Consider the following 27,367-nt stretch of genomic DNA (forward strand, 5'->3'; position numbering starts at 1 on the left):
TTATGCCAATCTGGGTGAAGTAACGAGCTACATTTTTTCCCAGTTGTAAAAATGAAGAAAATAATACCACCTCCCACATTCCTCTTAGGATTGCTGGATAATTTAAGATGAGTCTAATGTCCTTAGTATAATTCTTGGCATATAGACTTAATAAATATTAGTGACTATTATAAATACCTTTCAGGTAAGTCTTGTCTAGTCAATTTCAATGAAAAGACTCAATTATGATCTTATTCAAACCTGTTTACTAATTTTCGTAACACACTTTTCTTCGTTGTTATAAAGGTAAAGGCTATATGGTGACCAGAATTCTGACAGCTTAATAACAATAAAAACCAACACATCCATAAATCATTAAAAGCTGTTGTTTTCTTAAATTATGAGTAAGGTTTTTCAAATAAGTAAAATAAAATATTTTATAAATACTGCATACATACCACAGATACATTTAGGGATCCCATACTAGTCACAGAGCCAAAGTAACACGTCACATTTTTACAGGGTCCAAGTTCCTGGACAATATTGTGACCAGTAGCTATTTTAATATCTGTAAGAGCTTTAGCCCAGGCTGAAGTGCTCACTAGCCACAAGAAAGTGGCGATAATAGTAACAACGAAGTCCTAAAGTAAAAAGAAGTATGAATTAATAATGAACAGTTAATTAAAAAATACTAAATTTAAATCTCTAATGAAGGAAATGAGTTTACATTGAATCCCAAGGCACTGAGAATTGGCCTTCATGATATACTTGATAGAAAAGGGCACAGTCAACATATTAAACATTGCTGTTTATTATTACTAGCCCAGTGCCTGAGCTACAACACTACATAAGACTTAATCATCTCTTTAGGAGTAAAAAATATTTACACTAGAAATCGAAGTCTTACATAACCCTTATCACAATCGTTCCTAAACCACTCACTCCCATGATCATACCTTAGACCCTGCTATCAACAATAACTATCCCTCCATAATCTCTATTTCAATAATCTTAGTCCCTAATATCACTTCTTTTTCCCATTCCCTCTCTCTGGCACCCCAACCTCAAAAATACCTACTGACCCCACTGAAACCTACAATCTGTTCTTACCTCTTGTTTACTGTCTCTCAGCTTCACATATGCTCTCATTTCCCTCCTTAATTTATATTCTAAGGTCTTTGCTTATAATCTCTTGCATATTGTTCTGGCAAAACTAATTTCAGTTCAATCTAATTCTCTGTGACATGGACAATGAACTGGTGAAAAGCACGTATCCCGAAGGTTTGTCTGTTTAAATTCATGACCACAAAATTTTAAGAATGCTCATTATAATAGGAACAAGAAAGAAATTTCTCTAAAAATACCTTACCCTAGTAATTTTCTACTAAATCTTTGCTACTTCTTACATTTCTAAAAATAGGACTGAAGTTTTTAATATTTTGGATAGTTTCTTATCGAACTAATAACATGAATGAAGAAAAAAATATTCTTAATCTATTCTGTTGGAAAACTAAAATTTTGTCAACTAGTAATGTTACAAAGATCTAAAATCCACTTTTTAAAATATGCATTTGTATAATATAAAGTATAAGTCCCACCTTGTTTGATTTCCCTTTAATGATCGAAGTGGGAATAATGTAAAATTTGTATGTTTTAATGTTATTTATGTATTAAGCTACACTCAAGGCTATGAGTTCATACACAACCGCAGCAAAGCTCTCTCCAAACTCAGGAATGGGTTGTGGAGTGTATCACAGAAGTGTTCTGTTCTTAAAAAGAATCTGATTAGTGTTTAACTACTTTTGCCAGCCAGCTCTTAGTTATGTAGGATAAACATCAGTGACCACTTATGAGATATAGAAACTGCTACATGTAGCTTGTTTACCTGGCCCAGATGACATTGAATAAATGCCTTGTAATTAGAAAACCGAAAACAATATGATTAATTACAAATATGGAGGTATTTGCATTTTGCATTTGAACTCTCCACTGTTACTGGTCCTCTTAAACAATGCAGATCAAAGAGAAAAGGACAGAAACACTACAACTTAAATTTCTGTACTGAGGAAGTCCTTTCCTTTTTGCTGCTGTACTTATTGCTGCAGGTAGACATTTCTTAAACACTTGCTAGAAATACAATGCCTTTTGGAGAACTAATAAATAGTATGTATGAGGTTATTACATGTTAAAAAAGTTATCTCTGGGCTAAAGTTCACAGCTTTGACCAATATATATCAAATCATCTTAATTTTCAGGGTTCTTCCTTCCTAATTCCTAATTAAACAACATGCCCTTTCCCCCGCCCCTTTCCTGATTATACTCTTTAAACCTACTTTGCTGATGGGTTAACCTATCACATTTTTAGACATCAAAAACTTTTCTCAAAATGATGCACAAAGTAATCCTAGGGTGAGGTAATGTGGGGCTCTGAAAACAGTCTTTGTCCTATTCAGAACTCTAGTTAACTCACAATGCATACCTGGAGTTCTGCAGTTCACAACCTGCAGCTGCCTGTGGCAGCTCTGGTCCTACCAATAATCAGGATATGATTCCGTTTTAGGATTTCAGACAACCTATCTCTGTTTGATTTTGTTTTATGTATTTCTGATTCTCCATATGGTCTAGAGCCCTTAAGTTTCTGCTGCTCAATACAAAAAAAGCACTGCACTTGCTTAAAAAGGGAACTAAAGTTAATTCAAAATAATTGAAAAGGTCCTAGATATACCTTAGTAGAGGATTAAGAATTTTGCTAAAATAAAAGCATATCCTCATTAACAAACAGTACTTTAAAAAAAGTCATATTTAATTATATTTAAAAATTTGGGCCTCAAAACTTTTTTTACATTTATATGTTTAAATTAAAATTAGAATTCAAAATTTAATTTAGAAGCTGGACTTTTACAGACATGAAGCATCTATTTTATATTGGATTGGCCCAAAAGTTCATGTGGTTTTTTTCTGTAAAATAAAAGACATTTTTCATTTTTACCAATAACTTTATTGATTTGGATATTTTGGGGATATTGGCTATCTCCTAGTTAATGGTATAAAGATTGCTCTCAATGAATGTCTTGATTTGAACGCTATCACCTTCATCTGGTCTACCTGACTGCGGAGAATCATCCAGCGAGAAATTTCCAGCACAAAACTTCAAAAACCACTTTGGACAAGTTTGATCAGTCCCAGCATCTTCTTCACACACTGCGCAAATCTTTTTTTGCGTTTCAGTTGCGTTTTTACCTTTGTTGAAATACTAGAACACCATATGCCAAAAAATGTTATTACATATTTTCTTCCATCTTCAATACCAAAATGGCTACGCAAAAAATCACCAATTTTGATTTTTTTAAAATGCACGTTGATATGACAGCTGTCACAAAACAATCTAACAAAATTGTTTGGAATGAAGTGAAGACAACTAAGTGCTACTAGAGCCATTGTACAGAAAAAACAAACTTTTTGGCCAACACAATATTATATCAATAAAAACCAGTTAAGGAACTAATTCTGGATTCTCTATATTATCACTAATTGGTCACTCTGAGGTGAAAAATTACTTGACTTTTTGAATGGTGCAACTAGATCAGTTTTTCAGTTTTATTAGACAGAAAAACCTTCTACCAAAAAATAGATTTGAATGCTGCTTTTAGAAGTGTGGTCATTTTTAAGATTTCTAAACAAAATATGAGAAATAAAAGTCTCGCTGCTAAATTTAACTTAAAATTTGTTGAGATAATGACATAACAGCAAGAAATGTCTTCATTTAGAATTTAAATTATAAAAAATTTTAACAAAATATCTGATCATCGTAGTTTTTTTAGATACGGCATAAAAGTCTACAGAAGACTTTTTATGTAATTGATTAGGAATCTATTAGAGAGTCCTAATATGTAATTTTGGTTTATTAAGCATTGCAAATAGGTAATGTCTAATTTTTTTGCAAGGCACCTAACCACCAAAAAATATTTTATGAAAATGTCAGGTTTAAGAATCTCTTCTCAGATATAAGAAATAAGTAAATATGGATGAAAAAAGATTGTTTTATTCCTTACTTACCATTTGTATTCTTATGATCCAGGCAGCAAAAATTAAAAATAGATAAATAAAACCTGTTATCTTATTTTATAATTTACTTCATAGATAATTAGAGATGACCAGTAACACCTCTGTTCTCCTTTCCTTTCTAGTACTTCTACTGCCTTTGTACTTATTTTTCTGTTGTGGTGGTCCAGCTTAAAACCATGGATTACCTCTCAATCTGCAACCAATAATCCAGGGCAGATTCTACCAACTAAACATTAAGAGATTATTTCTATTTTTAGCTCAGCAGACTCTGAAGCCAAGAAAGGTGCTAGGACTTCAATTCCAAATCCTTGTTGCCATCTAAAGTTACCAAATTAGCTCATGAATGCAACTAACGCTGACTTCTATAATTGTTATAGAATTATCTGGATTAGGTTTTAAATTAAGATATTTAGACCAGGAGTCAGCAAGCTTCCTGAAAAAATGCCAGACAGTAAGTATTTTTGATCTATATTACAACTACCTAACTTTGCCACTGTAAGCATGAAAGTAGTCATAGACAATATGTAATGATGGAGTATGGCTGTGTTTCAAAACAACATTTAAAAAAACCCAAAAATGTCAGGACCTTGCCGGATAGCTCAGTTGCTTAGAGCATCATCCTGATTTGCCAAGGTTGCAGGTTCAATCCCCAGTCAGGACACATACAAGAATCAACCAATGAATGCATAAATACGTGGAACAACAAATCGATGTTTGTTTCTCTCTCTCTCCCCCACCCCTCTCCCTTTCTGTGTCTCTCCCTCCCTTCCCTAAAATCAATAAATAAAATATAAAAGAAAAACAACAACAAAAAACAACGAATTAGATTTGACTTGTGGGCTGTGGTCTGCTGATTCCTGACTATTAACTCAGTAAGACAGTGTATTGGCATAAAGGGGGTCTTTGGGAAGAGAGGAAAAAGGTTAAGAGTTAGGAACACAGTTATGAGACTACTAGTATGGACAGCAATTCTACTTATTTTCTCTGCTTCTTACAACTTAATATGCTTTATTATGTATTTGAATTTTTCCAGGTGAAAATAAGCCTCAGCACTCCCTAAAGTACAGAAAGTGCTGCAAACATGCTTAAAAAAAAAAAATTGGCTTAAACATGACAACATGAGAAAGCTCATGGCAAACACAGGTCAAAATACGTTGAACTAGCTTATGCCAAAAACTTTTATTTCCAGTATAAGAAAACTGGTATTTTACTTCAAATATAATGCACATTTATTTTATACAAATTACTTTTGTATAAAAAGAAAGTAATTACTTACAATCATGGGAAGTTTTCGATTATCCCGATACAGGTTTATGTAACCAACATAGAGCAGAAGAGCAGCAATGCAGTATAGGAAAACAAACACTGCGAACGTAACATAGAACTGTGCAGAAGAAGAGTAATCTCCAAGAAGGACATACTGTTTCCAATTTATATCACACACATTTACACTTGGAGGTGCCTTAAATGATGCTTGATTCAACCTATTAAAAAAGTTCAAATACATTTATGAATTATCTGGACTTTCCCAAGAGACAGAAATACACAGACAGAATATTGAAATGACATTTCAAAAATTACTCCTCTAATACAGGTGGGGCAAAAGGTGGTCTCCAGTTGTTTGCATGGAAAATAATACAATAATTAATAAATAATAAGAATAAACTGTATTTTGTGTACTCACAGCTGTAAACCTACTTGTGCCTCACCCAGTATACCAAAAGCATTTTCCTTTTGAAAAAAAAGGGAAAAATTCAAATATTTAAGTGAATTAAAATTTTAATAAATCATAGATAAATTATACATGGTAAATGATTTGTGACAGGTTGAATACAGATGGAATTTAAATACAAACCCAGATACTATCTTCCTGCAATAAAATTTTAGCAGATTAAGACGGCTCATACAAAATAATTTACAATTTGAGACATGATATTCCATTCTAGGAGACACAGTCTGTATGATTAGCACCAGGAGAGCCAATTATAATAATTTACATTTTAACCCTGGATTTAATTACCTGTTAACTTCACACTGTCTTTTAATTTCCCCTATCCATTAATCACAAGAGCAGTTATTGCTAAAAATGCAGTACCAGTCCCTTGTACAGGAAATTTATTAAGGGTTGGAAAATGGAGAGGCAATGATACTAAGCACTTACTATCTGACATAGCTTTAATTTAAAATTTCATTTAATCACCAAAACCACCTTAAAAGGTAATTTTCCATTATACTGGACAGGAAAATTGAGTCCTAGAAGGTCAAGTAAGTAGTTAGTAAGTGAAAAAAGCTTTATACCCTGGCTTAAACGTAGGACTTATTCAATAATCTGTTTAATGAATACTAAAGTCAAACAGAAGAATTCATAAAAACAATATTCATTTTAATTTGGGAGTAAAAAATTAAAGTTTTATGCTGGTAAAAGGAGCACAGGAACTCACTTCATATAAATCCATGCCCTAAAACTATATCAAGAACACTATTATTTAGGAATGGCAAACACATGAGAAATTTGGAGTTCTTGTAAGCTGTGTTTGCTTTCACATCATGGTTTCTCGCACTATGGTGATAGAGCAGTCTCTATTCTGGTTTTGAATTTCTAATCCACTGTGGAACAGTAAAATAAAATGTCAAATGATAGTTTCTAAATGTTTACTTCCATTTTCTATACTTATTTCACCACAGACAAGGAAAAAAGTTTGCAGACAGGCACTAGTCTATGTACCACAGTTTGAGTAGTAATGATCACTATTTACAAATGAGGATGCAATTTAAAATTTTCTACCCCCAAGATTAATTGCTGGAAATCTTAATGAGTTAACAGGAAAGTAAAAAGAGTTCTTAAACCATACAAACAACTCACCTGAATGGATAAGCGAAAGTTGCTGTAACTGTTTTATTCTCAGGATCTGTAGGAGAACATTTCACTAGAATGTCTGTTTTGCCCTTATAACCTCCACAGGTGGCAAAAGCAAAGATAGCAGCAAACTAATCAAAGTGAGACAAAAAAAAAGGGAGGGAAGGAAGGAGAAGCATTACTACACCTAAAACATGGGTCATTAAAACTTATTATTAAAAACTGGCTCACTAACATTATAGAAATACATATTACAGAAAACAGAAATTCTTAAATACAAATTTACATGTAGATGGTGAAAAACATTTAAACATTTACTGGCAACTCTGGCAATAAAAAATTAAAAAAACTGGCAATAACAAATGTGACTTTATTTTCCCCTGAATATAATATAGAAATTAGTATACTGGCCCACATAAAAAGTCATGTCCTCATAATCTACATGTACCTACTAAATATTAGTATGAAACTCAGAGAAGTCTTATTTATTAGTATCAAAATCAAAAGGAGTAAACTGGACGTATTTTTATTCCAAATAAAGCCAAGAGACTGTATGCAAAGAAAGGATACTATTTCATGAGCCTATGAGGTCTCATTGTGGGTATTCCATATCTCAAAAGGTAGCTGGAGATTTGTTTTCCTAAACGTGCAAAAAAAAAAAAGAAATGTAACGATGCTCTCCCAAATGCATTCCATAAACAGAAGAAAATTGGAAGCGCCCTATATGTTGACAGGAAACCAAATACATTATTACTCACTCATTAAACGAAACATTATATAGTTGTTAATATGTTAGGGAATAGCTAATGATATAGAAAAATGTTCATTACATATAGTTTGTTTAAACAATGCATTCTGTGTATGTCTACATCTCTGCATTCGCACACAACAAAAACTAGAAGGGTTATGTATGCATCAAAATTTTAATAGCTGTAATTTCTGAACAGAAGATAAAAGACGATTCCTTTTTCTATTTGTATCTTCTAAATGTTCTATAAAACAAAAAACAAAACACACCAAAAGAAACCCAGATATGATGTAGTGACCAAGAGATCAATCTTTCAGCAAATACTGATGGCTCTCTTTAAAAATATACTTGGGCCCTGGAGGGGTGGCACAGTTGGTTGGAGCATCATCCCATACACCAAAAAGTTGTGAGTTTGATTCCTGGTCAGGGCACAAACCTAGACTGTGGGTTTGATCATGGGCTGGGGCACCTATGGGAGGCAACTGGTCGATGCTTTTCTCTCTCCCACCATCTCTAAAATCAATAAAACATATCTTTGGGAGAGGGTTTTTAAAAAAAGTTTTTATTTATTTATTTTTAGAGAGGGGGAAATGAGGGAAAATGAGAGGAGAGAAACATCAATGTGAGAGAGAAACATTAATTGGCTGCCTATAGTACATACCCCGACTGGAGACAAAACCTGCAACTCAGGCATGTGCCCTGATCGGGAATTGAACCAGTGACCTTTTGCTTTCCAGGATGACACCCAACCAATTGAGTCACACCAGTCAGGGCTCCTTAGGTGAGGATTAAAAAAATAAAAAAGTATACATATGGAATCAGATCACTTCTTACCACCACCATCACAACATCCTGTTCTAAACCACTATTGCCTCTTGCCTAAATTATACACTAAAAGGTTCTAAATTGATCCTGCTCCTGTCCTTGCCCCTGCTTCAGTCTATTATCAATGTATCAGCCAGAGTAATTTTTAAAAATTAAAAGGCAGAAAATTTTATCCTCTGCTCAAAACTCTCCAATACCTTCTGAGTTGTCTCTGAATAAAAACCAAAGTTCATATAATGGTTTCCTCCCTTAATATTTCTGACCTCGTGTTGCTACTTTTCCTCTGCCAAACCTCTACATAAAATGGTCCTCTTACTATTCCTTAAAGATGTGGAATAAACTCCTCCTCCACTGCCTTTGTAATTGATATTCTCTCTGCCTGCAATAAAGTAGCCCCTCCTTTTCTGTGGTTTCAGTTACCCATGGTTACCCATGGTCTACCACAGTCAGAAAATATTAAGTGGAAAATTCCATGAACAAACAATTCATAAGTTTTAAATTGCATACCATTCTAAGTAGTGTGATGAAATCTTGTACCATCATGCTCTGCCTGGGATGTGAACCATTCTCTCCATTCAGGGTATTCTCACTGTATCTGCTACCTATCCATCGGACACCTATTAACCTAGTTGGTTATCGGATTCTGGTATCACAGTGAGATGGGTGTTCAAGTAACCCTTGTTACTTAACAATCGCCCCAAAACTCAGGAGCGGTGATGCTGGCAATATGAATGTCAAAGAGAAGCCGCAGAGTACTTGTAACACATAGTCAGACGGTCAGCAGTAGCCTAAGATTCCATCACAATGCCTACGTCATTCACCTCATTTCATTTTATCACATATATACTGCATTATCTCACATAATTACAAGAAAAGGGTGAGTACAGTCCAATAATACATTTTGAGAAAGACCACATTCGCATAACTTTTATTATATAGTATATGGTTGTAATTGTTCTATTATTATAGTTGTTAATCTCTTACTGTGCCAAATTTATAAATTAAACCTTATCGAAGACATGTATGTATAAGAAAAAGCACACCATATGTAAGGTTTGATGTTATCCATGCTTTCAGGCATCCACTGGGTGTCTTGGACCATCTTCCCTGCAGCTAAGGGGGAACTACAGTACATGGTTCACTTCCTACTTCACAGCTCACTCTTACGATATGACCTTATCAGAGAGACCTTTCCCTAACCACACTATATTAAGTAAGTGTCCCCAACTCCACACTGCCTATTGCCTTTATGCTGCTCTATTTTTCCTCCATTTGTAACTACCACTGCCCAACAGTACTTATTTGTCTGTTTTTCCCTAAAATGCAAATTCAAAGAGGGCAGGTACTTTGTTTTGCTCAAGGTCACAGATATCCAGCAAATACATCTAGTGCAGATCTTATATCAAAGCCTACGCTGTGGAACAGAGGTATAGTGCCTTCCATGGATCCAGCGCCTTGAATTCAGACATAACCATCATATATACTTAATAAGGGATTTTTTTTCCCCCCTCAAAAAGAAATACAAGAAATGGAATCTGGTTACAGATATAAAGAGTCTGAGGCAATGTCCAGCAGAGTACGGAATCTTCAGTTAAAAGTTACTAGGTGAAGATAGAAGAATGATTACTTTCTGGGCATAACTGTGTATAAATTCAGAGCTGAAAACAGAAGGCCTGGAAATAAGTTATGGGCACATGCTCATGTTTAGGACGGGGTGGGGTGGAAGGAACATACAAATTAAACCAATGGAATAGAAGAGGCCAGAAAACAGACTTGTGTGTATGACAAATTATATCTAACAGAGCTGGCACTGCAGACAGATCACCAAGGAAAGGAGTGTGGGGTTTTGACTGCAACCTTGTGGGAGACCCTGAGCCAGAACCACTTAACTAAGCTGCTCCTATATTCCTGACCCGCAGAAATGGTGAGATAATAAATGTCTATTATTTTAAATGCTAAGTGTGACTAATTTGCTATGTAGCAATGGATAATTAATGTAAGGAAGGACTGTTCAATAAAAAATCCAGATGGACTAGATACTTAAATGTAAAAAGTCTTTAAAAATTTTAAAGACAATATAAAAGAAAGTCTGTAACCACAGAGAAGGAAAGAATCTCTTAATTTTTTTTAAAAAAACCATTATGGTTACAGCTTGTTAAACTCAGTTACAGAAAGAATTTTTTAAAATCAAAAGTCAGCTTTTGAACATAAAGCAAACTACAGACTAGATGAAAGTATTTGCAATAATGTCACAAAGGATTAGTGTCTATTTAGATCTAAGAAAAACTCGTGCTCATGTACTATAGGACATGCATAAGAATGTTCATAGTGACATTGTTTATATCAAAATATGGAGAAAGGGAAGCAATAGGAAAATGAATACAATATGGTAGTAAGTATATTCCCCAATATATACTTACAATGGGAAGTTATACAGTAATATAGACATATTAACTACAGCTACTCACTTCAACATAGATAAATCACAGACATTAAATGCTGAGGGAAAAAATGTTGCAGATTACAAAGAATACGATGCCACTTTTCTAAAAGCTCTGTCTACTTGTCCTCATCACTCCCACCAATAATTCTGTTCAGGCCATCACCATTTTTCACTGGAACTAACCCAACAGAATCTTCCTAATTTCTAAACTCACTGTTATCACCATTCATCTTCTATAGTGTGCTCTCTAAAGCTGCAGTGTCTAGTAAGGTAGCCACAAGCTACATGTGGCTATTAAGCACTTTAAAAACAGTCTGAATTGAGATGGCTGTAAATGTAAAATATATAATGGATTACACAGGTTTAGCATAAAAAATGTAAAACACCTCACTGATATTTGTTGGTATTACTTGTTGAAACAACTATTTTGGATACACTGGGGTTAGTAAAATATATAATTAAAATTAATCTTACCTGTTTCTTTTTACTTTTTAATTGTGGCTAGTAGAACACTTAAAATTACTATGTTGCTGCATTTGTAGTTTGCATTGTGTTTCTACTGGACAGAGCTACTTTGGTGATGTCATGTAAAAATCTAGTCATGTCATCCCCGTTTAAAGGGATTTCCTCAATGACTTTCCAGACCTAATTTATGAAAAGGAAAAACAAAACAAAACCACCCAACTTTTAATTTGGTATAAGTATGGAGGAGGTAGCCTCAACTTTATCTTTTCAGGTTTCTGTACACAATACTCCCTGCCAGGTAATGTATACTGTCAAACTGTAATACTAATTATTCCTGACACACGCCATGAATTTATGTCCTGGATGTACATGTTTCTTCTGGCAGGAGTTGCCCCACTCCCATTCTCTAACAAGCTCATCCTTTAAGACCCCACCCAATTCCGTGTGGGAGAACTATTCTCTCTCCCTGGCCTGCTATGGACGTCAGTCATTAACTATACTATAATCATTTTTCTTGTGTATCTTGCCTTGTAAAATAAAAACCAACCCGAACACAAAAAGAATAAAAACTAGCTTCCCACTTAATATACAAATCAGTAAATAAATGGCATACTGTACTATAGATTTTCTTTTTTCCCCCAAACTATGCCTTTATCTTTTTCTTGGCAGACTGTCTTGTCTTTGCACTTGGTCTCACACAGGATTTTTGGTACCTCCCTGGCAGAAGGCCTGGCACATATAAAATGCACATTAAATAACTGTTTAAGTAAAGAAAAAGATCAAGTTCCAATAATCTACAAATAAAACCCTATTTTTTTTAAAAAATAGTCTTTATTTCAAATTTATAATTTTAAACAGCTTTGCCCTCATGTCTTCTTCATATACCTTTTCCAACACAATATTGTCTCTATTTTCCTTTTCAACTGGATATCTCATGGACATGATAACTGGTGTTCAAAGAATCCAGATTTTCATTATTCATTATTTACAACTAGTTCTATGACTAGTGAAATGAGAACTTCAAGGGAAACTTTTATTTTCAAAGTTAATTCATTTTAACATTAATATAACTTTGATAGTTTTTGACATAATTATAATGAAGAAATAAAAATTCACTATTTTTTTTTTTTTGTTACTTTTGGCATTCATCCAGGGCTAGCACATGTGGATGGTCATCCTCTGACATTGCTGTAATAGCCTCCTGGTCAAATGCTCCAGGCTGAGTCGGGTCCATTGTGTGTCTGGTGATGGATAAGGTAGTGGACCTGGTCCAGTACAGTGTGTCCCAGGCTCTGTGATAGGCAAGTCCTTCAACAGCCTCCACACTCCACAGCTTCAGTCTTGCTCAGGCATAAAGGACACAACAGCCTCGCCCTCAGGAGGCTCTGACCCTGGCAGGAGTTGGGTGCAGGTCTGGGTGATGAGTACAGAGTGGCCGGCAGATTGTAGACCCCTGGCTAACGGGGACACAGAGCTGCCTAGAGATGCTCGAGGAGAGTCTGAAGACGGAGGCGTTGGGGAGAGAACTGAGGGAGTAGCCCGAGGGATCCTGGTGCTGACTCCCCTATGTTGCTCAGGCAGGCCATGCTTCACAGAGGCAACAGTGGAAAAGGAAACAATAGCTCTGCCTTAAAGACTCTCTGCCCCAGCTGGGAATTGTGCACGGGCCTGGGTGCTGAGTGCAGAGCAGCCAGCACAGATAGTGGGGTCTCTGGCTAAAAGGAGCACAGAACTGTCTAGAGATATTTGAGGAGGGAATGGAGATGGGGGGATTGGGGAGAGAACTGAGGGAGTAGCTCATATTTTGAGTATTACATAAATAACAATCATTTTGAAGCTGCCTCTTTATTAGGATACATAAATGTTTTATTTGCAATTCTGGTTTTTATCTTATGGGGGGAAAAAGGACAAGGTACACACTTTTACTAAATGGAGGACAAAACAATCTGAGGGTAAATTATCCAACTATCTCACCTCTCCCATTCTACTGCTCTTTTTATTTAGATTTTAAGTTATATACTGGGTGAATCCTGGCCTGTAGAACATATTTGTGTGGTCTTTCCAGTATTCGCCAAAAAAAGGTGAATCTGTTGTTAATATTTTAATATCAGCATACTGTACATAAAAATTTGGATATCCTGCTTTTCCTGACTGTAGAGAAAATGAAGAGATGACATCATCAGACTCACAGTCCCGTAAAGCAAGACAGGGAATGTACTTTCCAGATTATCACCACTCTTTAGTGTCTCAATAATTGTCAGGATGTGTTCAGGTTTATAAGTAATCAATTAATTTATACTATTGTTTTTTTGTCTGAACAGCTTGTTTCATTCATTTGCGTACTTTATGAGGGTGGTTCCTATGGGCACCTCAGTAGTCTACTCGTAGTCTAAAATGAGAAGCACTGATATGCTAATTTATATTTCTTTGCCACTTGTGAAACTCATTTTCCATCCAGCTCTATCCCATGAAGAATGAAACTGCTGACATGAAATTCTATCTGTACAGTAAGAGTAAGAATCCAGGACAGGATGACAACAAGCTTCTCTTTAGGTCAAAAAGGTTCTATATTCATTATGACAGTCTCCAGTCACCAGAGAAACCGTTCTACTTACTTCTCTGCCCAGCAGAACTGTACCAGACATATGACAGTTCTCACTAATTTAGAGATCTGGAACTTCAGAGTTAGTGGTACAGCCTGGTTCTCTAGAACACTACTCTCCAAAAAGACTACAGTACTGAACTGGTGTACAAGAAGGAAATATTTGACCTATTTACCTCTACCTTTAGGCTTACACAAGGAATTAAAGCTTTATTAAAATAAATATACCACTGAAACCCATGCTGGGGCTGCATGTCAGAGTCACATGTTAGTACAGTATGTTGGGTGTCCTGAAGGTATAGAGAGTCTTACAACATAGAAGAACAGACAGTGATATATCATCACCTGTTCTTTCACTTTCAGTGTTCATGTATCACAATGTGAATGTACCTCGCCAAGTGACTTTATGGAATAAATCATCTAGTTTAACCAAATCTTCACAAGATAACCTGGCAGCTTAAAAATATCTTCAGAAACTAAACTGGTAATACAAAACCTCATGTCCAAAAGAGAAAACAGAAGCATTAACACCCTATGTGAGCTACATTCACCAGCCACATTTACAAGGCGAAAACAGATTCCACTTAATCAGATCACAAGAAGGTAGGAAAAAAATAAATCAAATGAATGTCTGAAGTAAAGATTTAAAAATACGAATGAAATTTACCCTAAGTATTTCATATGCCTTAAGGCACTCACATGGTGAAATATGTATCTAAGTTACAGATGCATATTGGGGCTCTGTGTATAAAGTTTTAATAAGTCTGTAAGTCTATTAACTGAGAGGGATTCATGATAAAAACTAAGAGAAGTTTGATGATTCCCAGTATTTTCAATGAGTTATCTGTCCTACAGCCAGAGTCCTCCCAGTCCTTGCACCTATTCCTGGACCTTGTTCTGCACACTAAGGGTTCTACTGAGGAACAGTGGTACTCATAATTTTTGAGTGCCTTTTACATGTTTCTGTTTGCAGGGTGTTCACTGCTATTTAGTTTCATCATTAATCTGATATTATCTACTTCAATTTCTTTCTGTCCATGGGCTAGTTTAGGAAAATGATATTATAGTATAGTTTAAGAAAATGAAATGTATAATTGAAATCTCCAGAAATAGACCTAAAGTATATTGTGTAAAGTGTCTATTTGTAAAACCAAATATATGCTCTTTTACTAAATCAAATTATCATTTAGTATTTAAAATGAACTATCACTGCATGTTTGCCTTTAGTATCACTAAGATTACAGCCTAGAGCCAAGGTATTTATTTTTATGAGTCAAAATCTCAAGGATTTACTAAAGATACTCATTTTTAAAAAAATTGTTATTGATACTGATATTTTAGTTTACTTCAAATGAGCACTAAGCAAAAAAGTTACAAAGTGCTTCAGTTTCACCCTTCTACATCTCCCTCTGTTTGTGAAATACAATCATAGAAAGTTCTAAACAGACTGTTATATAGTCCTACAACCCTTAAGAATTTGGAGCATGAGAAATAAACTTGAGTTCCTGATGAAATAAACAGCGAGAAGTTTTTTGTTAACTCATATGTTGAAAACATCTTTACATCACCTTTTTCTTAAACAATTATTAACCTAAGTATGAAACTAGAAATCTCTGGGGAACCAAAATATACTTATTTTAAAATCAGACTGCTCTATTATTTTATGTCTTTTGGAGTGAATCACTATCCTGACTGTTGAGTTGGCTGGCTGTCTTTAGGTGAGTCTGTCACTTCATAGAAAGCTGGTACTATTTGTTGCTACTAATATAATTTGAGCTTTAAGTGAGAATAAGTTTCCTTCATGCGTTCTAGGATATTTGATGTAGGCTCAACTTGCAAGTTTATTAGTTTCCCCTTCTCTTCCCAAATAGTGGTTTCATAATTATCTCCCTGTCTGGTAGTTTTATGGTTGTTTCTACCTGGTCTTCTGAGTCTGCCAGCCCACAAACAGCACATGTTAGACTGCAGTCTCCAAACAACCAACATGAGAATATTTAAGTCATCACAAATCCAGACACTAAGCTGGCAAGTGGATTGATTCAGGTCTTAGTTTGGAGGCTTTATCTCTTTGCTTTCTACTTCTGTAAGTGCTCAGCTGTATTTAAGATTTATTTTCCAGAGCTGGGAAACAGTCCTTCTCCCATCCATAGCCTCTGTTCCATTTCTGGTCCTCAATGATATTTACCTTATATGACAACACCAATCTCAATTGTGGTCTGTGGACCCCTGGAAGGACCCAAGGCCCTTATAGGAAATCCATGAGGTCAAAAATATTTTCATAATACTATTAAGACTATTTGCCTTTTACCCTGTGTTGACATTTGAATCAATTTAAGCAAAGGCATTAGTGGGTAAAACTGCTAGGCTTTGGTAACAATCAGCAATAACATCAAACTGTTATGCACTTGCACTTTAAAAAAAGTCAATTGTACTTACAAATGCTTTTGATGAAGCAGTAAAAATTATTATTTTATAAAGTCATGACATTTGAGTCTTCTTAATATTCTCTAATGAAATAGGATGTACAAATAAAGACTTTCCCTGCACAGCAAAATACAATGGTTGTCTCCACGGAAAGGATTTAAACATCCGAACTGTATACTGAACTAGCGTTTTACATTGAAAGAATAAGTAATAGGTAAAATATAGTTATTCAGACTTGGATATCTGGCAGATATTTTTCTCAAAAATGAATGAAGTGAACCTTTAACTTCAAGGAAAACTTGCAGGATATGTTGCCAGTGATGTAATTCAAGCTTTCTAGTGATTTATTATTGTTATTTTTTAAAAAAGATTTATTTATTTATTTATCTGTTTTTAGAGAGAGGGGAGGGGCAGGAGAAAGAGAGGGAGAGAAACATTAATGGGTGGTCACCTCTCACGCGTCCCCTAATGGGGACCTGGCTTGCAACCTAGGTATGTGACAGGGTTCACAGGCTGGCACTCAATCCACTGAGCCACACCAGCTAGGGCTATTATTGTTATTTTAAAATAAATGTTTTTAAATGCATCAGCTTAAATTTCTAATATGTTATATACTGAATGATATAACCCACATAAACAAAAGCTCCTGAGGTCCACAATATTTAAGAGCACAAAGGAGTTCTGAGATCAGAGTATCTGAGAAGCACTGTATGAAAGCATCACTCTATTATCATAGATTGCTATTGTATGTATTTGTGTGTTCTGAAAGTATTGACAACACATATATTTTGTCTCTGAAAATTTTATCTCATCTACCCCATGAGAGTGTTCATGGTAAATGCTGAGATGATTCCAGGTAATAAAAACAGAGTAAAGCCATGAGTCAGTAAGGCTATTCATAAGCTTTAAGTGTAGAAAGTCCTGGTGGGCACAAAGTGCTATTTGAAATCCTTTTTCTCTTTCCATAATAGGGGGGAAAATGAACAGAAATGGCAGGGTTAAGAGAAAGATAAGTTTCCTAAAAAGTAGTCTGTGTTACAGACTGATAGCCTAAAAATGTAAGTTAAACAAATTGATGAGACAATCAATTTGCCATCTATATATGCCCCACTCCCTACACTCTGCAATACAGTTTATATTTGCTGGGTGTTCCTCAGTGCCACACTGTAAACCACAAAATTAGAATAAAACACGGTTCCTGTTTGCAAAAATCTTATCATCTACTTGGGATGACTAAACTTTAAATATTTTTATAAACTATTATGTATTTCTGAAACTTTGTGGTTTAAAGAAATTGATAAATGTGCTCAAAGGGTTACCGATTTTCTTATGGTTTTTCACACTAATTTTCCTAGATAATAATTTATCTGAAAGTAATGTTTTTAAGGCATAAAATCAGAAAAAAAACTTCAAACTTGATAAGTTAATCAAGAAGATACTATTTGTTTTAGTTCTTAAGATGATGTTATAAACATGCCTCTGACAAACAAGAAAAAAAATTACTCCAGATATCTTATGTTTTTGTTCTTTAAGTTTTAATTTTGTGGTAATCTTTTCAATAATTTATTGAGACAAATTAGAAACACAAAGGTAAATGATCAAAATGACTAAGAACAGATTCTTAAGAGTCTTGGGTGTAGTGATATTCATGGGATATTGGGTATATTACTCTAAATATAATAATATTTATATTTAGAGAATATTTATATATTAGAGAAATTTAAATAATTTCTCTAAACTCCAGTAACATGGGGATAACTATCTTCATAAGCTGTCAGAGGATTAAATGAAAAAATATAAAGCCCTAGTACACGTATACTCAATAAGTATCTCGTTAATAGAATAAAGCTGACCAGCACCGACAAAAATATTCAGAGATGATTAATAATTCTAAAGTTCAAGATATTTAGTCTGTAATTCTTTATATACTCCCCAAACAGTATCTCTTCTCTAATTTTGTGTGTACGGAATTAGAAAAGCAAAATATTTGGATTCCTTAAGGGCTAAACATTTATTCAGTGTCTACCCTATACAAGATAGCATAAAGAAAGTCCAAAATATGGGGTTCAATATTAAAAGGAGGTATTTTAATGAAAAACTTTGATCTACATAGTAGGGATAACTGACTATAAAGAACCAAAATTAAAATTTTGGTTCTTTATATATTAAAAACTTGAAAAAGCTGCTTTGGTAAAATTAATCCCTATTACTTCCGTGTTCAACTCCTACACATGGGGCATCTATTCCTTTTTTTTTTTTTTTAAATCCTCACCCGAGGATATGTTTATTTTAGAGAGAGAGGGGAGGAGGGAGCGGAAGGGAGAAAAAGGGAGCAGGGTGGAGGGAGAGGGGGAAAGGACGGGGAGGGGGAGGGAGAGAGAGAGAGACAGACAGACAGAGACAGAGAGACAGTGATGTGATGGCTGCCTCCCATACATGCCAGATCTGGGATAGAACCTGCAACCTTGTGGTGTACAGGACAAGGCCACAACCAACTGAGCCACCTGGTCAGGGCGGTGCATCTATTCTTATCTAAATTTTATACTGACACCAAGATAGGCTGCTCAAGGCAGGATAACACGCTGGAAGAAAGGCATACAATATACCATTTTTAAAGTTTAAAATATCTAATAGAGAACAGTGATCTTGAAGGACTAGGAAATATGTATGTCAGTCATATAGGGCTCAATTCTACCCACTCTCTGGGTCTAGTCTTTTAGAAACACAGTATCTCAGTTCTGGAAAAAACCAAGAACTGTTCAAGTGTGTTATCATCATTCACATATTTATATATTAACTCAATCATTCCAACAGCCCTGTATTGATATTCCCATATAAATATAACAAAAATTCAACTTTTACTGAATTACACAAAGAGAACTAAGGCAATGCCATTCCCAGACACTGTAACTAGGCGCCAGGAGTGTATTAAAAAAAATATAAAAATAAAAAAACTTAAAAAAATATAATCTATACATAAATAATATGGTGGCTGCAGTTTAGAAGTGAAAATGCATCTGCTTCAGCAACTATATTTTTATTATGTCAATAAATATTTACCAAGCATCTTGTCTTCATTCTATGAGACATTCAGATTTATAATCCCTGAAAGGTACATATTATCAGGTTATATATTAGTATAGAATCATCTAGAACCTTGCTAGTAATAAGCTGATTTGAGTAAGTATTCTTTTACTTATATGAATGGTAAGCAGCCTTTACCTAGATTTTAGATGTTTGTAAATTTATTTATTGACTATTTTTAGAGGTAACCCCGCCCTCAACAGACCTCAACCAATGTTTTATGAAACTTTAAAAAAAATTCCTAATTCAAGGACATGCTTATTGATTTTAGAGAGAAGGGGAAGGGAGAGAGAGAAGGAAAGAAACATCAATGCCAGAGTGAAACATCAATTGGTTGCCTCTCGGGTGCACCCAGACTGGGATCGAACCTGCAACCTAGGCATGTGCTCTGACCCGGAATAGATTCCACAACCCCCTGGTTCACAGTCAACACTCCAACCAACTGAACCATACTGCTCGGGGCTGAAACTTGAGTATCTCACCCAAAACACATTTAAAAATCTCTACAAGGTTCTCTTCTAGAACCTTGTTTTATAATTCATTCCCCTCTTCTAGAACCTTGTTTTATAATTCATTCCCCTTTCTGACTGTTTTTAACTTCCAGTAACTCTATTTCCAAGTCTCTTCTCTATAGTGCAAAACCCATTCAGTCTTTCCCATCTTTAAGATGGGTTACCACTAAATTTCTCCCATCTTCAGTCAAATAGTGGTTTACCCTCTCTGTCTTCACTTTCTCACCATACATCTGTTCAGCCCACCACCATTCTGGTTTCTGATTTTATTGAAACTGCTTGCTCTTACTAAAGCCACCAATAGCAAAACTAAGGATGCATTTTAGTCCTTATTTTATTTAACTTTTCCACTGCACCTGATAATGTTGGGTACTCTTACACTTCTAATAGTGATGCCAAGATGTTTTCTCTCCATCTTCCAAACCATCTCTTCTCTCCTTTGCTGGCACATGTCTGCTGAATCTCCACCTCATGTTAATCTTTTAAAACTCAAGTCCATATATCTAACTGCTTGTATGGTACTTCCACTTAAATGATCTAAAAAAGTCCAGAAACTTAATACATCAGAAAATTTATTTATCTTCCACCAAAAACTTTGCTTCATTTCCTTAATGATCTATGTTGGATAGTGGTGCCACTACCAAGCCAAGTCAGAAATATAGCAGTCATTTTAGAGACGTTCCCTCTTCTTTACCCTCCAGATGTATTCTAATTTTTAAATTTCTCTTCTCTATTCCCACTGCAATTAATTTTAGGCTTTCATAATTTCTCAAGCAACAGGTTTCCCTTCTTTCAAGTATGACCTTTCCAATCCCCTATACTGCTGACAAAATGAAAATTTATAAAAGGCAAATGTAATCTTATCCTTCACTTGTTTTAAACACTTAAATAAGTGAGTCCCTGGCCTTTGGTAGGAATTCTGGGTTTAAATGGATGCTATCCACTAAACTCCCCAAAATCTATACCCTGTACATACACATTTTTCCAAGGAAAGGGCCCAGAGAGTTAAGAACCATTGGCAGGTAGAATAAACTCCACAAATGACCCTGCAAGCCCTTTGAAACCTTTCAGAATTATCTCAAACCATACCCTCCCTCCCAGTCTATGTTCTAGTCAACCTCAACTAGCTTAAGTTCTCAAACAGAGCTATGCTGCCTCAACTTTTCACACCACTGAAAACAGGACTCCCTTTGCCTGGAAAGTCACTCCTCAGGGAACAAGTATTCATACTTTAAATGCTACTTCATCTCTGAAATTCTCCCTGGTTCCTCTAAGCAATTGATTTCTCCTTCCTTTCACTTACTACATCCTACCTATACTTTTATTATAGTATTTATCATATGGCATTTTCGTATTTGTTTGTATGTCTTAACAGTTCATGAGGACAAGGCAATGTTTTATTCATGTTTCTGTGCTAGTGCTTAGCACAGCACCTGTATGTAATACGTATTCAAATATTTGTTGAATAAACATTCACTACACCATTAACAATGAATAATCTCTAAAAGATTCTCCTATGGAATAATAAGTTGTTCAAACTAACAGTCGCATTTCCTTAAAAAGCTTTAAAAAGGATACTATTCAAAATACATCAGACTATAATCACTAATAAATTTACTGTTTTGAAAATACTAAGACAAAAGTCAAATCTACGTCTTTTTAATAAAGACAAATAATATAAGCACAAATATAAACAACTGCCTCTTTGCGCAAGTGAAAAGTTAAATTATAAATTTAACTGTAATCCTCAATGCGATTGATTAGTTTAAGTGTGATTTTTTCCTCCTGCAATTTTAAATTTTTATATATTCAATCAATAATTTGCTTTATATTTCAATCTTTACCAGGTTTACAGAACCCTAAGTACACAATTATGTGTCCTTAAAATATATATTTGAGTGAAATAAGCACAATTTCAGTTTTCAGAAAACACCAAGTGAAACCTCGAGGAACAGGCAGGTAGGAAATCAGACTGAGTACCCACTGAAGAGAGAATCGGAGTTTCTCTGTTACTTTAAGAAACATCCTGGGGAGGTTATTTAAAACAGAAATCAAAAGTTCACTTCACCACTAAAATACAAAGTTAAAGAATTCGATATAAATTTTGCTCACTACACCCTGGACAGATTCCAGTTCCCTATTATTGAGGGCCTGAAAATCAGCCCTAATATATGTGCGAGGCCATGAAGCCTGAAGAAAATTTGCAGTGCCTGGTGTATTCACTAACTCCTCCAAGTGACTTGATCATTGTCAAGGTCGAATTAATAAGTCTCCTTTGATGTTAATGATTGAGTGTTCCCAGGAAAGGACTAAAAGCTCACTACAGTCTGTTGCTTGGAAATACTTAAAACAAACAGTGATGGCGATTCCTAGCATGTGTTTAAGAGAATCGGGCTGACAAGATGCGTTTTGTTAAAAGACATTCCCTTCCCCCGCGTCTCCCGCTACCATCCCTGCCAGCTTCCCTGACCCACTGATTATTTTTATCCATTTTTAACTTGGAGCCAATCTTTAAAACAAATTAATAAGTGAGTGCTCGTCAAATCACTTCGACAAACTACAAAAGCTTTCGAGGGAGCAGCCTGAAGTCAGCACCGGACAGAAAGGCACGGGCCGGCCCTTTCCCCAGGACGCGGAGAGGCTGCGCCGCCCGGGGCGCGACTCCAGCCGGCCGGGTTTCGGTTATACTGCAACAGTAAGTCTTCTCTTCCCTTGCGGCAAACAGGGAAGCCAAAGAGAAATGTGAACTCCCACTTCCACGGGGGCACCCAGAGGTGAGCTTCAGTGTGGGAGGGCGGCTCCGTCCGCGACGCAGGCCGCCGAGGGGCTACTGATTCAACGCCGACGGCGGCGTCTCCGCCCCGCGCGGGCCCAGGCCGCGGCCTTTCGCGCTCTCCCCGCCCATCCCGTCCCGGGGATGGCGGCGACTTCGGGGCCAGCGCGAGAAGAGCCGCGCCCCCGCTCCCGGGGCTCCCCGCCTCCTCGCCGAGGGCGCCGGCCGGGCCGGAGAGGCAGCACTCACCCACTCGAGGACCTTGATGAAGCCGAGCGGCTCCTTGAGCGGGTTGAGGTTGAGCTGGAAGGAGGACATCCTCTGAAGGAAGGAGGGAGAGACAATCAGGACTGCGGGGCGGAGGAGGAGGGGGACAGAGGAGACGGAACGGTTCGGTGGCGAAGAAGGGCAGGCGGGGCTGGATCCGGGAGGCGGGCCTGAGAGGCAGCCCGGCGGGGCGGGGCGGGGCGGGACGGCGGCGGTTGAGCCACTGGCCTAGGTGCTGGGGCGGAGACTGAGAGGGGCGGTGGCGGTAGGCGAGGGGTGGACGGGGGCTGGGAAGAGGAAGAGCTTCCCAGGGCCGCACCTGGCCTAGCCGGCTGATCTTCTGGCGTACCAAATACTTGTTGGAAGCCATTCTGTGCGCGCTGCGCTCTCTTCCCTGAAATTTGGCCTCTGGAACGCCGTCTCCTCCCGCGCATGCGCGCACCCACCGCTGCGTCTACGAAGCGCGCGCCGCTGCCCAGCGCACAGCTCTCGGTTTGGGTTCTTTAGGCTGCTGCGTTGCAGAGCGGCAGCTGTCTTTAACCCGATTCTCTTCAGAGTTCCCAACTTTTTGATGTATTTATAAAATATTGATACAGATGAAACCGCGTTTCAAGGCTGTTAGAGGCCTTTTACTGAAATGATGGAGAGTTAGTGCAAAACAACGGACTTTGGGCGACCATGATGCAGGTATCTCACAAGCGTAATTCACCAAACATTCTTACTGGAAATTAAATTTATTGTCAGAGTTATTATTGGAGTCAGGGTTGAAGATGTAGGAGAAAGGTTATACCAAATAGAAAAAGGCTTGGCCGAGCAGGCTACTCATCTCTCGCACTCTGCCATTCATGTCTTCTACTTGAGGCACTCTTGGGTGTCTGCGTAGAAGGCTAATCCTGTTCCCCTTAAAAGATTCAACTTAGGTGACACTTACTTCCTGGCATCCAGTTATTGGAGGCCGGAGGCCATGATCTCCTTACTGGCTTCCCCAGTATCTTGGAAGTTTTTGGAGAGCTGGAATGATAGCCTAATGGTGTATATGGATTGTAAAGTAGTTAACACCATACAACAGTAAGAAAGAAAGGAATTTATCATAATAGAATCTCAATGCTAACTTTCAAGTACTTGCCCATATGGGGGTCTGTCCAGAAAATATCCAGCCATGTACTATGAAAAATAAGACATTTATTGAAGAAGATACAAGAAACATTGTACACAGGACAATGATGCCTCAGTCCCCTTCAGAGCAGGTACTTTGGCACCTTACACAGTTCTACCAATAGCTATCAGCTGCCCCATCGTATTTTCCTGAATCTCATTGAGGGTCTGAAATCTCTTCTCTTTCAAAGGTGATTTTCATTTTGGGAAAAGGCAAAAGTTGCAGGGCACCAAATCTGGCCTGTAGGAGGGCTTAGTCACCTAGGTGATTTGATGTTTCACCAAAAAACTACAGGAGACGTATCGCATGAGCAGTTATGTTGTCATGACGAAGCTGCCAATTACCAGTTGCCCATAGCTGTGGACTTCTGAATCATTTGAATAGTTTCTGCTGGGGGAATGTTCAAGCTTAATGTAAAATTTGATGCAGATTCGTTGCTCTACTCACTCATTTTGAATGCAGTGGCCACACTACACATTCTCAACAGTGTCTATCGCCTTCACTGACTAGTACAGTGAAGTTATTATTCACGCATGCGCATTCCAATCCACTGTCCTTGGCTGCCAGGTTACATCGATGTCATGGAAACTGTTCTCCTTACATTAACAAGGGATGGACTTTTTCCAGACAGACTTCCTATACGGATTTTCCAAGCGTTCATCTTGAATTACCAAGTTCCTTGCTGTTGAAGTTATTCTAGGAGGGTTTGACAACTTATTGAAGATCTTTCAGGAAGCTAATCCTTTCTCTTTTGAGACCTATTTACATCCTTATTTGCTTCCCAGAGAGTGCAGAGAACACATTTCAATTTCCTTGTCAACAGAGACAGTCCTACTCTATTTTATCCTGACTCCCATTCCTCAACCCCACCACAGTGCCTTATGTTAGTGGCACCTAGTGGATAGTTGCAGATTCCTCTTATTGAATAAGTCAGTGATGTCCCTCAGGGCTAAATTAGTAGAAAGTGATCGTGCATGGCACCCAGTGTACCTGAGACCACTATAAGCTGTACTCCAGGTTTTAATGGTACTTCCCTTTCTTTCTGCTTTGTTTCTGCATTTCTCCTGACACCTAGTCCCAAGATGGTGACCTCCTTACAGGCTTCACTGCTACTCTCTGTATTCTCTTTAGTGTATTTTTCTAAACTTTTACTCCTGTTCTGTTGAGGCTTTTTGGTTGGGCACCTGGAGATGGGTTGTGGATAGTAGTCCTATTTTGCTTGGGCTTCATATTCTTCAAAATAGACTCTAATGTTACTTCCAAATGAGATATACAGGACAAATGAGAACAATGTTGTCTTTGCAACATGACTTAAAATTTTTAAAAATCTAATTGGGAATCTATACTTTTAATTGGAAAATATACTGTAATTTAGCAACCCAGTTTTGGCATTTTTTTTCATCTTTTGAAAGTATTAGAAATAGAATTAGGCCCTTTCTCAACTTCTGAGATTAACTATTTCCTCTCTTCTGACTCTTTTTGCTTTCTCTCCTGCTTCTTGTTCACTTCAACCAGGTAAAAGGCATGGTTGTTCTTTGAAAACATTTAGTAGTAGAGTACAGACCTTGAACTTTTAAGAACTTTTGTTCCTTGACCATGTGCCAATGGTTTTTAAAAGATGGAGACCAGTACATCACTTACAGTGAGCAGAAGATTATCAGGTCATGTGTCAGAACTCATTCATAGGATCTGACTAGGGAAAAAAACAAATTTAAAAAAACAAAACAAACAACAACAAGAAGAGTGAGCTATAGCTGTTTCCTTCAGTTACATAGAGCCCTGCACTACCGCCAGTCAGCTGAGCTCAGAGGAGCTCATACTTTCCTGAGGAGCTGGTAGTGACTGGCAGAGAAGGAGAGATCTGATTAGGCAACCAGAGGATTGTGAGATTTTTTTAATTTTTTAAAAATTTATTGAGATGACATTGGCTTCAACTGTACAATTCTATAATAAATAATCTGTACATTGTATTGCGTGCACACCACCCAAAGTCAAGTCTGCTTTCATCACAACTTATTCCCCCTCTGTCTTCAACTTCCTCCCTTTTCCTCTGGTAATGACCATACTTGTGTTTGTGTCTATCAGGGTTTTTTTTCCTTAATCCTGTCACCTTTTTCATTCAGCCCTTCAACTCCTTCCCCTCTTGACAATGGTCAGTCTGTTTTCTGTACCTATTTTGTCTGTTAGTTTATTTTGTTCATTAGATATCACATATAAGTGCAATTCTACAGTATTTGTCTTTTTTCTGACTGGCTTATTTCACTAAACATAATAGTCTCCAGTTCCACCCATGTCATCGCAAAGGGTAAAGATTTCCTTTTTTATGGCCAAATAGCATTCCATTGCATAAATGCACCACAACTTTTTTATCCATTCATCTACTGATGAGCACTTGGCTGCTTCCAAATCTTGACTATTGTAAATAGCGCTGCAATGAATCATAAGGGTGCATATATTCTTTCAAATTAGTGTTTAGGGTTTCTTCAGATATCTTCCCAGAAGTGGAATTGCTAGGTCATAAGTCAGTTCCATTTAATTTTTTGAGGAAACTCCATACTGTTTTCCACAGTGACTGCATCAATCTGCATTCCCACCAACAGTGCACAAGGGTTCCCTTTTCTCCACGTCCTCTCCAACTTGTTTGTTGATTTATTGATGATAGCCATTCTGACAGGTGTGAGGTGATAGCTCATTGTGGTTTTAATTTGCATTTTTCTGATGATTACTGATGTGGAATATCTTTTCATATGTCTATGGACCATCTGTATGTCCCCTTTGGAGAAGTACAGGTCCTTGGCTCACTTTTAAATTGGATTGTTTGTTTTTTTGGTTTTGACTTGTACAATATAAGTTCTTTATAAGTCTTGAATATTAATCCCTTGTCAGATGTATCATTGGTAAATATGTTCTCACATTCACTGGGTTCCCTTTTCATTTTGTTGATGGTTTACTTTGCTGTGTAAAAACTTCTTAGTTTAATGTAGTTCCATTTGTTTATTTATTTATTTTTTGTCTCCCTTGTTGAGGACAGATATCAGGAAAAAAAATTGCTACAAGAAATGTTTAAGATTTTACTGCTTGTTTTCTTCTAGGATTTTTATGGGGCCTTATATTTTAGTCTTTAATTAATTTTGAGTTTATTCTGGTGCATGGTGTAGGAAGGTGGT

General features: G+C 36.7%; 1 protein-coding gene across 3 annotated transcripts in view; it reads right to left on the bottom strand.

Annotated features, from left to right (window-relative positions):
- SYPL1 (synaptophysin like 1) overlaps window positions 1–23,191 on the bottom strand; it is an 83,002-nt gene extending 59,811 nt beyond the window's left edge. For all 3 annotated transcript variants that reach the window (XR_008528332.1, XR_008528331.1, XM_054564184.1), the window contains exons 1-4: window positions 23,027–23,191; window positions 6,908–7,032; window positions 5,321–5,528; window positions 438–620 (exon numbers count right to left, since the gene is read on the bottom strand). Coding sequence is in view for 1 of the 3 variants with exons in the window: in XM_054564184.1 (XP_054420159.1) it covers window positions 438–620; window positions 5,321–5,528; window positions 6,908–7,032; window positions 23,027–23,095 (585 nt within the window). In the remaining 2 variants the exon portion in view is untranslated. The remainder of the gene's footprint in view (window positions 1–437; window positions 621–5,320; window positions 5,529–6,907; window positions 7,033–23,026) is intronic.
- Between the last annotated feature and the right edge of the window lie 4,176 nt (window positions 23,192–27,367).

This window comes from Pteronotus mesoamericanus, unplaced genomic scaffold (assembly GCF_021234165.1).
Source record: "Pteronotus mesoamericanus isolate MK-2021 breed Mesoamerican mustached bat unplaced genomic scaffold, CSHL_Meso_final scaffold_85, whole genome shotgun sequence".
Taxonomy (NCBI): domain Eukaryota; kingdom Metazoa; phylum Chordata; class Mammalia; order Chiroptera; family Mormoopidae; genus Pteronotus; species Pteronotus mesoamericanus.